Source organism: Oncorhynchus tshawytscha, linkage group LG06 (assembly GCF_018296145.1).
Source record: "Oncorhynchus tshawytscha isolate Ot180627B linkage group LG06, Otsh_v2.0, whole genome shotgun sequence".
NCBI lineage: Eukaryota > Metazoa > Chordata > Actinopteri > Salmoniformes > Salmonidae > Oncorhynchus > Oncorhynchus tshawytscha.
In genome coordinates this window covers 59,826,929-59,840,855 of record NC_056434.1, presented here as the reverse complement: position 1 = coordinate 59,840,855, position 13,927 = coordinate 59,826,929, and the positions used below count along the sequence as shown (strand labels likewise).

The 13,927-nt window shown below is 40.3% G+C and overlaps 1 protein-coding gene across 1 annotated transcript in view; it reads left to right on the top strand.

The window, feature by feature from the left end:
- Positions 1–3,493, top strand: part of abcc2 (ATP-binding cassette, sub-family C (CFTR/MRP), member 2) — a 68,340-nt gene extending 64,847 nt beyond the window's left edge. Inside the window, exons 31-32 of the mRNA XM_024424359.2 lie at positions 2,426–2,620; positions 3,086–3,493. Of these exons, the coding sequence (XP_024280127.2) occupies positions 2,426–2,620; positions 3,086–3,245 (355 nt within the window). The 3' untranslated portion in view covers positions 3,246–3,493. The remainder of the gene's footprint in view (positions 1–2,425; positions 2,621–3,085) is intronic.
- The last annotated feature ends 10,434 nt before the right edge of the window (positions 3,494–13,927 follow it).

Sequence of the window (13,927 nt, the reverse complement as noted above, 5' to 3'; positions counted from 1 at the left end):
TTTGATTTGTCACATACACATGGTTAGCAGATGTTAATGCGAGTGTAGCGAAATGCAGTGTGGGTTTCAGATGGTGCGCCCGCGGAGCAGAGTGCACCATTTGCTGTGAATACTGGAGGTGTACCGAGTACTTGGACAAAACTAGTATTGTAACAGATATAGAGAATTATTTTTTGCGATTATCCGTCATCCAAAAAAAGTTATTTTCAGCTGCCAGCATACGTCACTCTTTGACTCAAACAGTGTGAAGCGCTGTGTGCTGTAAACAACCATTGGCTAGTTCTTTTACCCTTGAAGAAAATGGCCGGGGTATCGGTTGAGCCTGCTGCAAAGATTGGATGAGAACAAGCCGCTCTGCTCTCATTGCTGTTCAATCAAGTTATTTCTTGTCATATGGTTGTTTACTGTTTGTCTACTTGGCACTGTTTAGTAGGACTACTTTGTCTGTCCGTATAATTATCCCATTGCTGACGTCTCTCATTATGTCATGATCCAAGCCCATGCTTGCTTGCTATTTATTTTTGCCCAGGCATGTTTACCGTGCGACAGATCATTCGGAAATAAAATGACAAAATGTGGCGTACGTTTTGTTGATAACTGAATAGGACCAAGTAAGTTAATCATATGCATTTTCATCTTTCGGGGGTCTTTTAGCAATGTGTGTGTGAATGAGTGAAGGAACGTTATGATGCACTCTGAGTGATAGAGCAGTGATGCGCACTTGAGGTACAGGCTTTACCGACATTTAAATCCGATTAGAGTATCAAGTGTGATAAAACCGATACGATTACAAATACGAGTATGACAAGATCGGGACACCCCTAGTACAACAAGTAGCCTAGCCCTACCTGTCACGCCCTGACCTTAGTTATCTTTGTTTTCTTTATTATTTTGGTTAGGTCAGGGTGTGACAAGGGGTGGTTTGTTGTGTTTTTTTGTCCTGTCTAGGGGTTTTTTATGTTTATGGGGTTGTTTACTCGTCTAGGTGTTTTGTATGTCTATGGTTGCCTAGATTGGTTCTCAATTAGGGGCAGCTGTTTATCGTCTCTGATTGGGAATCATATTTAGGGAGCCATATTCCTTGGGTAATTCGTGGGTGATTGTCTATGTATTAGTTGCCTGTGTCTGCACTTATTCTATATAGCGGCAAGTTTATTGAAGTGTTCTTCGTTTCATTAAAATAGAAGATGTATTCACATCACGCTGCGCCGTGGTCTCATCCATACAACGAACGTGACACTACCGCTGGAAAGTTTTTGTAGGACATTAAATATAATGTTAGATCAATCAATAACATGGCTATCTAGCATGTTGCTGACAGTTTTATAAAATCGAACACACAGCCATAGAAAAACATTGGCAGTAGAATGGCCTGTGTTGAAGAGCTCAGTGACTTTCAAAGTGGCACTGTCAGATTTCTGCCCTGCTAGACCTACCCGGGTCAACAATAAAAGCTGTTATTGTGAAGTGGAAATGTCTAGGAGCAATAACTGCTCAGCCGCAAAGTGGTAGGCCACACAAGCTCACAGAACGGCACCACTGAGTGCTTAAGCGCGTAGCGTGTAAAAATCCTCTGTCCTCAGTTGCAACACTCACTACCGAGTTCCAAACTGCCTCTGGAAGCAACATCAGCACAACTGTTCGTCGGGAGCTTCATGAAATGTGTTTCTATGGCTGAGCAGCCACGCAGAAGCCTAAGATCACCATGCCAATGCCAAGCGTCAGCTGGAGTAGTGTATAGCCCGCCGCCATTGGACTGTGGAGCAGTGGAAACGTGTTCTCTTGAGTGATGTGTCACGTTTCACCATCTGGCAATCAGATGCACGAATCTGCGTTTGGTGGATGCCAGGAGAAGGCTACCTGCCCAAATGCATAGTGCCAACTGTAGTTTGGTGGAGGAGGAATAATGGTCTTGGGCCATTTTTCATGGTGCGGGCTAGGCCCCTTAGTTCCAGTGAAGGAAAATATTAAAGCTACAGCATACAATGACATTTTAGATGATTCTGTGCTTCCAACTTTGTGGCAAAAGTTTGGGGAAGTCCCTTTCCTGTTTCAGCATGACAATGCGACCATGCACAAAGTGAGGTCTATACAGAAATGGTTTGTCAAGGTCGGTGTGGAAAAACTTGACTCCTGCATAGAGCCCCGACCTCAACCCCATCCAGCACCGTTTGGGATGAATTGGAATCCCGACTGCAAGCCAGGCCTAATCGCCCAACATCAGTTCCTGGCCTCACTAGTGCTCTTGTGGCTGAATGGAAGCAAGTCCCTGCAGCAATGTTCTAACATCTCACTAGATGAGTGGAGGCTTTTATAGCAGCAAAGGGGGGACCAACTCCATATTATTGCCATGACTTTGGAATGAGATATTTGACGTGCAGGTGTCCACATATATTTTGACAGGTTGTACATGTTTCCATTACAGTATTGGTCAGAGACAGTTGTTGTGTCTGGCCCGTGCCCTGCTGAGGAAGTCTCGTATTCTGATTCTGGACGAGGCTACAGCTGCTGTGGACCTAGAGACAGACAGCCTGATCCAGAAAACCATACGACGAGAGTTCTCCTATTGCACTGTACTCACCATCGCACACAGACTCCACAGCATCCTGGACAGTAGCAGGTAACACACATGCATATACACAGTATAGTCACTCCTATGGTGTCAAATGTAACACTATGTTGGGGTTTATATGGTCCCATCCCCATTTTGTGTTAAAACTACTCTGGTCATGGTGCTGATATTTTTGGAGTTAAAATGACACTAAATGGCTTTAAAAGGAATCTGTCTCAATCAACTCCAGTTATCAACACTAACTCCAGGGAGCGTATCACTCTCTTGAGGGCTAAGATAACTTCCAGTAGAGTCAATTTAACCTTCATTCTTTTAACCCTGTGATTTCAACTATCCTTGATTTACTGTGTACTTAGACACACACACACACACACATACACACAAACTTTATGACAAGAGTTTTCTCACAGATCTTGTTGCATGGCAACTGAAACTCTGAAACAGTTGACTCTCACTCATCCTTTCCTCCCTCGTCTCCCGCTCCCTTTATCCCTCTCTCTCTAACACGTTCAGGGTGATGGTGCTGGATGCTGGGAAGATCGTGGAGTTTGACTCTCCCAGCACTCTCTTCAACAAACAGGGTCACTTCTATTCCATGGCAAGGGATGCTGGTATCACTACAGTGGACAACACTGCTCTGGACAGCACTGCATTGGATAGCACTGCTCTCTGAGACTTGGGACTTGTTCTACAGTTGGTCTCAGAGAGGGCAGAATCATGCCTTAACTGCAGAAGGGATGCTAGCCCCTGGTGTTGATTGTAAAATAGAGAATGTGTTCTCAATAACTTACCGGAGGGGTATATTACAAAGCAGTATCAACAAGTTATCCGGGTAACTTTATGAGGCTTAAGTTGAATATGGGCTATTATACCATTTCAAAAAGACTACTTCTTTGTGATAAAGATGCATGCCAAATGTTATTTTTCTCATGTGTTTATTTCTGACTGATTTTATACACATTTTTGCAGCCTGTTATTGATATAAAGACTGTTTGATCTGTGAGGTGTATTTCAATGAAGGTTGGTTTGATTAAGAACGTTATATAAGCAGTGAAGGTGTCAAACTTGACCTAGCCTGTTAAGGAGGCTGCGAATTTTCGCAGCTTTTTGTTAAAAATCTCGCAACATTTCAGCGTCCTGCTACTCATGCCAGGAATATAGTATATGCATATGATAAGTGTGTGTGTATAGAAAACACTCTGAAGTCTCTAAAACTGGTTAAATCGTGTCTGTGGCTATAACATAACGTGTTTAGGAGTAAAAATCCTTCGAAAAACTGTTCACCAAAAACACAAAAATAATATTCATCCGCCAGTCAATGTATTGTCTAAGGCTAAAGAAAATACATGAGGATCCCCTGTAAACGCCTACAGCTTCCACACGATGTCACCAGTACTGGCATTTGTTGGCTGCTTTATACTTGGTTTGATGACGTATAGGCACTTCCTTTCTTGGGGCTCACCGCAGGATGTTATGAAAGTGAAAACATGGAGTATGATTTCAAGACTTGCTGCTATCGAATACAGATCGCCCGTGATCAATTTGATAGATTATTAACGTTTATTAATACCTAAAGTTGGTTTAGAAAAGTAGTTTGAAGTGATTTGTAAAAGTTTATAGGCAACTTTTGTAATTTTAAAAAGTGACGTTGCATCTTTTAAAGGGGCATTTTTCTGGATCAGACCGGTCTTCAGCAAATCACATTTTGGGTATACAATGACGGATTTAATCGGGAAAAAGACCCAATTGTGATGTTTATGTGACATATAGGAGTGCCAAGAAAGAAGCTCGTCAAAGGTAATGAATGTTTTATATTTTATTTCTGCGTTTTGGGTAGCGCTGGCTACCGCAAAATCTGTTGTTTTGTTGACGGTCTGGTATTCTGGGGGGTGCATGCTATCAGATAATAGCTTCTCATGCTTTCGCCGAAAACATTTTACAAATCTGACTTGGTGGCTAGATTCACAACGAGTGTAGCTTTAATTCAGTACCTTGCATGTGTGTTTTAATGAAAGTTTGAGTTTTATCGAAAACTATAGGTGGCGCTCTAAAATTTCCGCTGATTTGATCCCGCCACAGGGACCAAGTCCCAAACAAGTTTTAAGAAAAAAAAGATTGATTTACAAAAAGGATAATATAGTATGGATTTAGTTTTGAAGATCAATCAAAATAAATATCATACCTTAAGGAATTCACTCTTACATTGTAAAACGAGTTGTCCCCAAAACAATGGAACTACTCTTTAGTATAGAGATAGTTCAAAAAACAATTTATTGCTAAAACCATTTAACTTCACAATGTGACCGTATGAATCAAACCAACCTTCAAAAAAACAATTACTGAAAAAAAGATCAGAATGGGGCTGCTGTGTAAATGCAGCCATGTAAAACTGTGAGAAGTCCGAAAAAAGATTGGATATAGAAAAAAATCTGAATTGGTTTCTTAGGGTGGCTGTGTGAACAGCCATAAGGTCATGAAAAGGTGGGAAAAGGTGGGACATATGCTGGCCATTATTAACACTAACATGATCAACATGTAAAATGTCCTCATGGTTTTTGAAGGACACAGCTTAGAAATGTCTGAAACATTTTTGTGATGCTTTCTAACCTTATCATAATCTCAAAACTGCTGTCAATATTCTTTTATTGTGTATTTTAATATGCATCTGGAAATGCATGTGAAATGTATTCATATATTAGAAAAATATTTGATCTGCCCAATTTGAAATATTTCACATCCTGAAAATAAATCAAATTTGCCATACATTTAAATGTAACATCTGATTTCATATCTGCAATGAAAAAGGAAATGGTGAATCAACTGTGAAAGTGATGTAGATTGTGTGAGAGTTTATTGAGCATGTTCTAAGCTGACATATGGAATTTTTTTCAGGTCACACCATGGATCGTTTAGTTTTTTATTTTATTTAGAATTTTAGGACTTATTTAGTGATAAATTGTTTTTATTTTTTGGGGATGAAATATTGAATTTGGCCTTGACTACTATAGCCCTTAGGGATGCATTGAAAAACAGGAATAGTAAAACAGGAATAGGGGCCAGATGTGCGCAATGAAAGTTCCAGAGGGATCCGTGACACTGATAGTCAGCAGCAGCAGGTCACAGTGAAATACGGTAACAGTCAAAAGTTTGGACACACCTACTCAGGGTTTTTGTTTATTTTTTACTATTTTCTACATTGTAGAATAATAGTGAATACATCCAAACGATGAAATAACACATATGGAATCATGTAGTAACCAAACAAGTTTTAAACAAATTCTTCAAAGTAGCCACCCTGCGGTCCAACTCATCCCAAACCATCTCAATTGGGTTGAGGTCGGGTGATTGTGGAAGGCCAGGTCATCTGATGCAGCACTCCATCACTCTCCTTCTTGGTCAAATAGCCCTTACACAGCCTGGATGTGTGTTGGGTCATTGTCCTGTTGAAAAACAAATGATAGTCCCATAAGTGCAAACCAGATGGGATGACGTATCGCTGCAGAATTCCTTGAATTCTAAATAAATCACTTAGTGTCACCAGCAAAGCATCCCCACACCATCACACCTCCTCCTCCATGCTTCACGGTTTGAACCACACATGGGGACATCATCCATACACCTACTCTGCGTCTCACAAAGTCATGGCGGTTGGAACCAAAAATCTCAAATTTGGACTCAGACAAAAGGACAGATTTCCAGCGGTCTGCCCATTGTTCACGTTTCTTGTCCCAAACAAGTCTCTTCTTATTATTGGTGTCCTTAAGTAGTGGTCTCTTTACAGCAATTCGACCATGAAGGCCTGATTAATGCAGTCTCTTCTGAGCAGTTTATGTTGAGATGTGTCTGTTACTTGAACTCTGTGAAGCAATTTTTTGTGCTGGAATCTGAGGTGCAGTTAACTCTAATGAACTCATCCTAGGCAGCAGAGTCTTCCTTTCCTGTGGCGGTCCTCATGAGAGCCAGTTTCATCGTAGCGCTTATGGTTTCTGCGACTGCACTTGTTCTGGGTAAGTAATGATGGACTGTAATTTTTCTTTGCTTATTTGCTCTTTTACCAGATAGGGCTATCTTCTGTATACCAACCCTACCTTGTCACAACACAACTGATTGGCTCAAATGTATTAAGAAGGCAAGAAATTCCACAAATTAACTTTTAACAAGGCACACCTGTTAATTGAAATGCATTCCAGGTAACTACCTCATGAAGCTGGTTGCGAGAATGCGAAGAGTGTGCAAAGCTGTCATCAAGGCAAAGGATCTCAAATATAAAATATATTTGGATTTGTTTAACACTTTTTTGGTAACTACATGATTCCATATGTGTTATTTAATAGGTTTGATGTCTTCACAGTTATTCTACAATATAAAAGATTTCAATAAAGAACAACCCTTGAATGAGTAGGTGTGTCCAAACTTTTGACTGGTATTGTATATATATATATTTTTAAATGCCATGATGGCCGCGATGCAATTGAGAAATAGCACAAAAACCCACAACCCATGACCAATACATTTTCACCAGCAACATCGTTTTCAAAAGTAGCCCATTTTTTTGCCGGAAAACTGTGGACATGGCAACTCTGCTTCCAGAAGCTGTATTGTTTCAGAATGTGGGGGGACATGACCCCTCTCCCCATCCCCAGTGGAAGTTGCGCCCCTGTACATAGTCACCGTAGAGCACCACTGCAGTGTTAAAAAAGTCGTATTACACAACCTTGAGTGCACAATTACTTTTCTACAAGAGGATACGAATGAAAACAATGAGTGACACATTGTCATAAAAAATGTAATTTTGATAAATGTATTCATACTATTTCATCCCTCCATGAGAATATAGTACCAACACAAATCTAGGATTGCCAGCCAAGCCGACTGTTTGTCCGTTCGATTGGCAGGTTGCTATGCAGCGCAGGCGCTGCTGATGCTGATGGTGATAGCACTATCCACGGTGCTGACTGCCATTTAGCTGGAACTGGTGGGTGGTTCTCGGTAGCATTCTCAGTTCCAGGCGCAACCTGACAGGGCCCGATGGGATCTGTGTTTTAAAAATTGATTCGGACTGGGTTCGGACTAAAAAGTTATGTCACCAAAATCCCTCATTTAATGAGACCAGTGGCGATTTTAGTATGTAAATCTTGGTGGGGCAAACTAAAAAAATTTTTGGTGATGCATGCCAGCAGGTCACTACACAAAACAAAACAACACAACACTAAACAATACATTAATTGCACTATAACGGTGACAAACGGTGCCCACAAACTGTTAGGGCCAACATAAAGCTGTCCCAACAGCAGAGTCCCAACAGCAGTCCCAACACCTTACCACTGCTACTCCTGGCTATCAGTGGAGCCTTGCCTGGCAACGAAACAGTTCATTCAGTCTTATTTACTGACGTATTTACTGAAAAAACATACCTGATATGGCTGACTTGCTGAAACAAATGTGGTTTCTGCTGTCAATTGAGATGTACAAACTATGGCATAAGGGGACGACAAGCAGATTAGAGGCAATCCGTAATTTAGATTAAGACATTAACGAGCGAGCTAGGACGGACGTAGTCAATATAACTATTTGTTCAGCACTTTTCAAATGCACAGCGACACAATTCTTCTTCCCTATACACCAAGTCAGAATGGTAGGATAAATAAAGGGAGCGTATAAGCAGACAATGAAAGCTCTTACAATATTCGATGGTTACATTTCTCTAAAACAGGTTATAGGCTACATGTGCACCACCAAGTCAAAACCTAGCAAACAACTAAATAATACAAGCCCAGCCAGGCTGCCTGTTTTTACCCAGATTCAAAAGATTTGCAGCCGCCTTGATGCTGTATTGAACCTCCTCCGCAGTCTCTCGTTCCACTCCCTACGGAATTTGCTCGTAAGTTCCCTCTCAAATGTCAGTTGAATCAGCAGCCCTTTCCTCCTGTGCAACATGCTCCGTCTGTGCTCACGGAATACATTTTTCAATGTTGAAAAATAGTTATCGCAAATTGCTGTGGATGCTCCAAATGTTAATCCCAGCTCCAATGCCATCATCAAAGTAGGCATAGCTGTTAGAGGACTGGAGTATCTGTACAAAATGCTCTACATGACGTTAGTCCATTTTTCTTCTCCAGATCGGGCGACAGTAAACTCCATTTCCACGAAGTCTGGCAGTGGTTTCACCTTGTCCACATCCATAAAGGTTTCATTCTCTGGGTGCAAGGCACACAGGGCCTCAACAAGTTGGCTGTTTCGTTCGTTAAATCTTTCTGACATTTCTCCTAGTCCAGCATCCAGAGTGCTGAAAAAAGGTATTTCGCACTCCCTCTCATTATCATTATTTTATTTCATGCCGCCATTTTAGTTAACCATGGATTGAAATCCATGATTGGTTGTGTATAAAATCTCCAGAATTACCTATGTTTACCTTTGAAGATGTTAAATGACATTATGCTTATCCTTGTAATTCCCATCATAACGATTTTATTAACATTATTATTTTCTTGGCCAAATAGTATATGTACAAATGTAAATAGGGTGGGAAAATGTAATATTGTTTTGTTATTTTCATTGAACTGTTACAATTTTATAAATCCCTCAAACTTCTGAAACTTAAAAAGTTGGAAAAATTATTATAAGTCATGTCTCTGAATGTCTGTTAATGTCTCATTACCTTGTCAAATATTAATGATGTCCTGAATTATTATACATACACAACAAATCGGTGTGGCATGACGGAGTGGGCAGATTGTGGGACAGAATAGGGATACAAAACTGAGGGGCACAATATTCCAACTAAGGGGGCAATGCCCCCTTCTGCACCCTCGTTGCTACTAACAGTTTACTGCACAACATACACTTAGCATTACTTTCTTAGCTACAGTATACATATCTCCCTGGCATATTACATCAGTTGTGCACGAGTGTACAATACATTTTTGTACTCACCTTGTTTTGCTGTGCTCACTTGAACAGGAAGGTGGCATGGCAATCCTTCATGGGCAACTTTTGTCATCAAAGTCTGGCATGCTCTGGATTTATGGGTCTTTCAAGACAACTGGGAACTCGGGAGAAAACAAGGTTGAATCATGATGACGTCAGTGATCTTCAGGTCGTAGCTCTAGAAAGAGTTCCCGATTTACAATTCCGAGTTGGATTACCGTTCAAAACATATTTTTTCAGTCGGAGCTCATTTTTCCCAAGTTCCCAGTTGTCTTGAACTCACAGAAGTCAGATTTCCCAGTTAACAGTTGCTTTGAGCGCAACATAAATCATGCTGGATTGACAGCCTGACCAATGTTGAATGTTTATCATTTTAAGGCTTGAAAATAAACCCTTAAACCCAGAATTGGGACCACACACACACTGAATAGCAGGCTAGTGATTGATTTGCAATGCTTGCAGTTAGCCACTGATTCCTTCCAAACCACTCATTGTTGAATTTGCGATTTCTAACTAGTTGTGTAATGTTTATGTCCAATGGCCGATGAGCACGATAATCAAATCAAATCAAATTGTATTGGTCACATACACATGGTTAGCAGATGTTATTCCATGTGCCTCTAATTCCGACAGTGCAGCAATATCTAACATGTAATCTAACAGTTCCACAACAACTACCTAATACACACAAATCTAAGTAAAGGAATAAGAATATATACATATAAATATATTGATGTGCAATGAAAAAGCAGCATAGGCAAGATGCAATAGATGGTATAAAATACATATGAGATGAGTAATGCAAGATATGTAAACATTATTAAAGAGGCATTATTAAAGTGGCTAGTGATCCATTTATTAATGTGGCCAATGATTTCAAGTCGGGATGTAGGCAGCAGCCTCTCTGTGTTAGTGATGGCTGCTTAACAGTCTGATGGCCTTGAGATAGAACCTGTTTTTCAGTCTCTCAGTTCCAGCTTTGATGCACCTGTACTGACCTCACCTTCCTGATGGTAGCGGGGTTGAACAGGCAGTGGCTCGGGTGGTTGTTGTCCTTGACAAGGATTAAAAAGGACTTTCATGATCATTCATGATCATGACTGCTAGCTAAGAATTTGAAAGTATGATGTTTTTGTTTTTTGTTTTTTAGCTAAAAATGTGGGGCTAAAAAAAGGTGGGGCTCTGAATGATGGGTCGCCACTGGTTGAGACTGCAAAAAAGCTTTTTTCATGTGACACATGCATACACCTGTGACTGACCAATAGGGTAGGGTCTGAACGTACGATAGCCAATCATATATCACAGCAATACATTTGTTACAACAACTCCATTATACCATTATCACAGATGTGACAGCAAAATGGATGCGGAGGATATTAAAAAGAAACTTGCCTCATGGGAAAGTATACTGGGTGGTCGGGAAGAAAAGTCAGATGTGTGGAAGATATTTGACTTGGTTGTTGATACAACTAGAGAATCAACTGGCCACGTCAAGTGTAGAGGAAGCATGGCAGGCTGAACCATCGACCAGAGGAGAACAATGCTGAAACCCTCCACTGTGGATCCTGTTTCTATGCGATAATATGTAGAAGATCCTACTTTATGCAAGTAGACAATTCATTTGAAGTAAACTTAAACGCAGAGGTCTACATGTCCTAGTAGCCTACTTCTTCTGACAATTGTTACATTTTCAGTAAGTTGGTTAATGTAGTTTTAATATTCAATTATTTATATCAGTTATTCAATTTCAATTTGATTTCAGCTTGCTAGCGGCAAGAGATGACCACCAGGACTTCTCCTAAAATACAGTATGTGTTCTTCTGTTGTGTTTTGATGTATTAAAAAAAAGCTAATAATATCCAGAAGATTTATTTATTATTGAATTATTCAAGACTATTTATTTATGCGTTCTTCTACAGTGTTCTATTCGGTTGCCTTAATGCTTAGGCTATAGTAGCCTAATAATATCCAGAGCATGTATTTATTTATTCAAGACTTCGTCTGTTGTTTTATAGAGACGTGTTCTTCTGTTGTGTTCTCTTCTGTTGTTTTAATACTTAGGCCATGGCCTAATTAGCCAGAAAATTTCATTTGTTATTTTATTTTCAAAGTAAAAAGATTGATTGTATTTTAAGGCATGACTGGCAGTCTCTTACTTACATAGGCTACTATAGTACTTAGTAATAATAATAATAATATAGGAAGAACATTTTTTTATCTAACACCTGTTTGGCAGTGGCACACACGGCGAGACACCGGGATCATTGATTGCTTTTGAAATCTGTAGCCTATCTCTGCTGCACAGTATCAGCACAATGGACAGCAATGACGTTTAGATGGGCAATTACTCTATTAAATGCAGCCCTTACCAAATGAATGCAAAAAAACTGAAAGAAGTAGTCTACTATTGTGTCATACCTGGCTCCAGGATAAAGTGACTAAGGGGGCAGTTGAAATTGCTGATGGGGCTACATTTTTCAAATGTACTCAGATTATTATAATTTTTTAATGCATTTATTTCCCTGAAATTTCAGAAACATTTTATTTTTTACTTTGCATATATTTCAAATCAATACATAAATCTCACTTATAGTAGGGCAGATTTTTTTTCTAATTGATAAGATAATACTTGCCATCTCATTTGGAGATTAGATTGAGATGGTGTAGACTATTGCAGGTTTATCATTTCAGAAAAACAAGTTTTGAAAACGCACAGAAACCTACTGTATCTAAGTTTGAATGTTTATATTCAAACACTATAGTTGAGGCTGCCAAATAAGATTATGGAATCACATTATATTTATAAAACATGGTTTGGATATTGTTGTAATCAATGACTGTTTATGGTTGTAATCCACTATTATTTTGGTCTGAGTCCTCCAAGGATTTCAGTTGGGAATTATTTATGCCTGCTGCCATCTGCAGGCGGAGAGGGAGCACAGCGCTTTGTGTCTCCCCTCCCCTCAACAACACCCGAAGAAGACGCATGTGACAACTGTCTCTTTTTTCTTTGTTTTCTTAAACATGTATGTGGTGTACACAAGCACATGATCTATAGAAAAGGTTAGTCTAAATGGTTATCTGAGTCATACTTACCTTTTACAATGCATTTGGAAAGTATTCAGACCCCTTCCCTTTTCCCAATTTCTTTTTAACATTACAGCCTTTTCTAAAAATGTATTTAAAAAAGTATTGTCCTCATCAATCTACACACAATACCCCATAATGACAAAGCGAAAAACTGGTTTTTAGAAGGTTTTTTAAATGTATTAAAAATAAAATACAAAAATACCATATTTACATACGTTTTCAGACCCTTTGCAATGAGACTCAAATTGATCTCAGGCGCATCCTGTTCCCATTGATCATCCTTGAGATGTTTCAATAGCTTGATTGGAGTCCACCTGTGGTAAATTCAATTTATTTGACATGATTTGGAAAGGCACATTCCTGTCTATATAAGGTCCCACAGTTGACAGTGCATGTCAGAGCAAAAACCAAGCAATGAGGTCGAAGGAATTATCTGTAGAGCTCCGAGACAGGATTGTGTGGAGGCACAGATCTGGGGAAGGGTACCAAAACATTTCTGCAGCATTGAATGTCCCCAAGAACACAGTGGCCTCCATCATTCTTAAATGGAAGAAGTTTGGAACCACCAAGACTCTTCCTAGAGCTGGCCGCCCAGCCAAACTGAGCAATCGGGGGAGAAGGGCCTTGGTCAGGGAGGTGAACAAGAACCCAATGGTCACTCTGACAGAGCTCCAGAGTTCCTCTGTGGATATGGGAGAACCTTCCAGAAAGACAACCATCTCTGCAGCACTCCACCAATCAGGCCTTTATGGTAGAGCGGCCAGACGGAAGCCACTCCTCAGTAAAAGGCACATGACAGTCTGCTTGGAGTTTGCCAAAACGCACCTACAGGACTATCAAACCATGAAAAACAAGACTATCTGGTCTGATGAAACAAAGATTTAAGTCTTGGCCTGAATGCCAAGCGTCACGTCTGGAGGAAACCTGGCACCATCCCTACGGTGAAGCATGATGGCGGAAGCATCATGCTGTGGGGATGTTTTTCAGCGGCAGAGAGTGGAAAACTAGTCAGGATCGAGGGAAAGATAAACGGTGCAAAGTAAAGGGAGATCCTTGATGAAAACCTGCTCCAGAGCGCTCAGGACCTCAGACTGGGATGAAGGTTTACCTTCCAGCAGGACAACGACTCTAAGCACACAGCCAAAACAACGCAGGAATGCCTTCGGGACAAGTCTCTAAATGTCCTTGAGTGGCCCAGTCAGAGCTTCGACGTGAACATCTCTGGAGAGACTTGAAAATAGCTGTGCAGCGATGCTCCCCATCCAACCTGACAGAGTTTGCATAGAAGAATTGGAGAAACTCCCCAAATACAGGTGTGCCAAGCTTGTAGCGTGATAT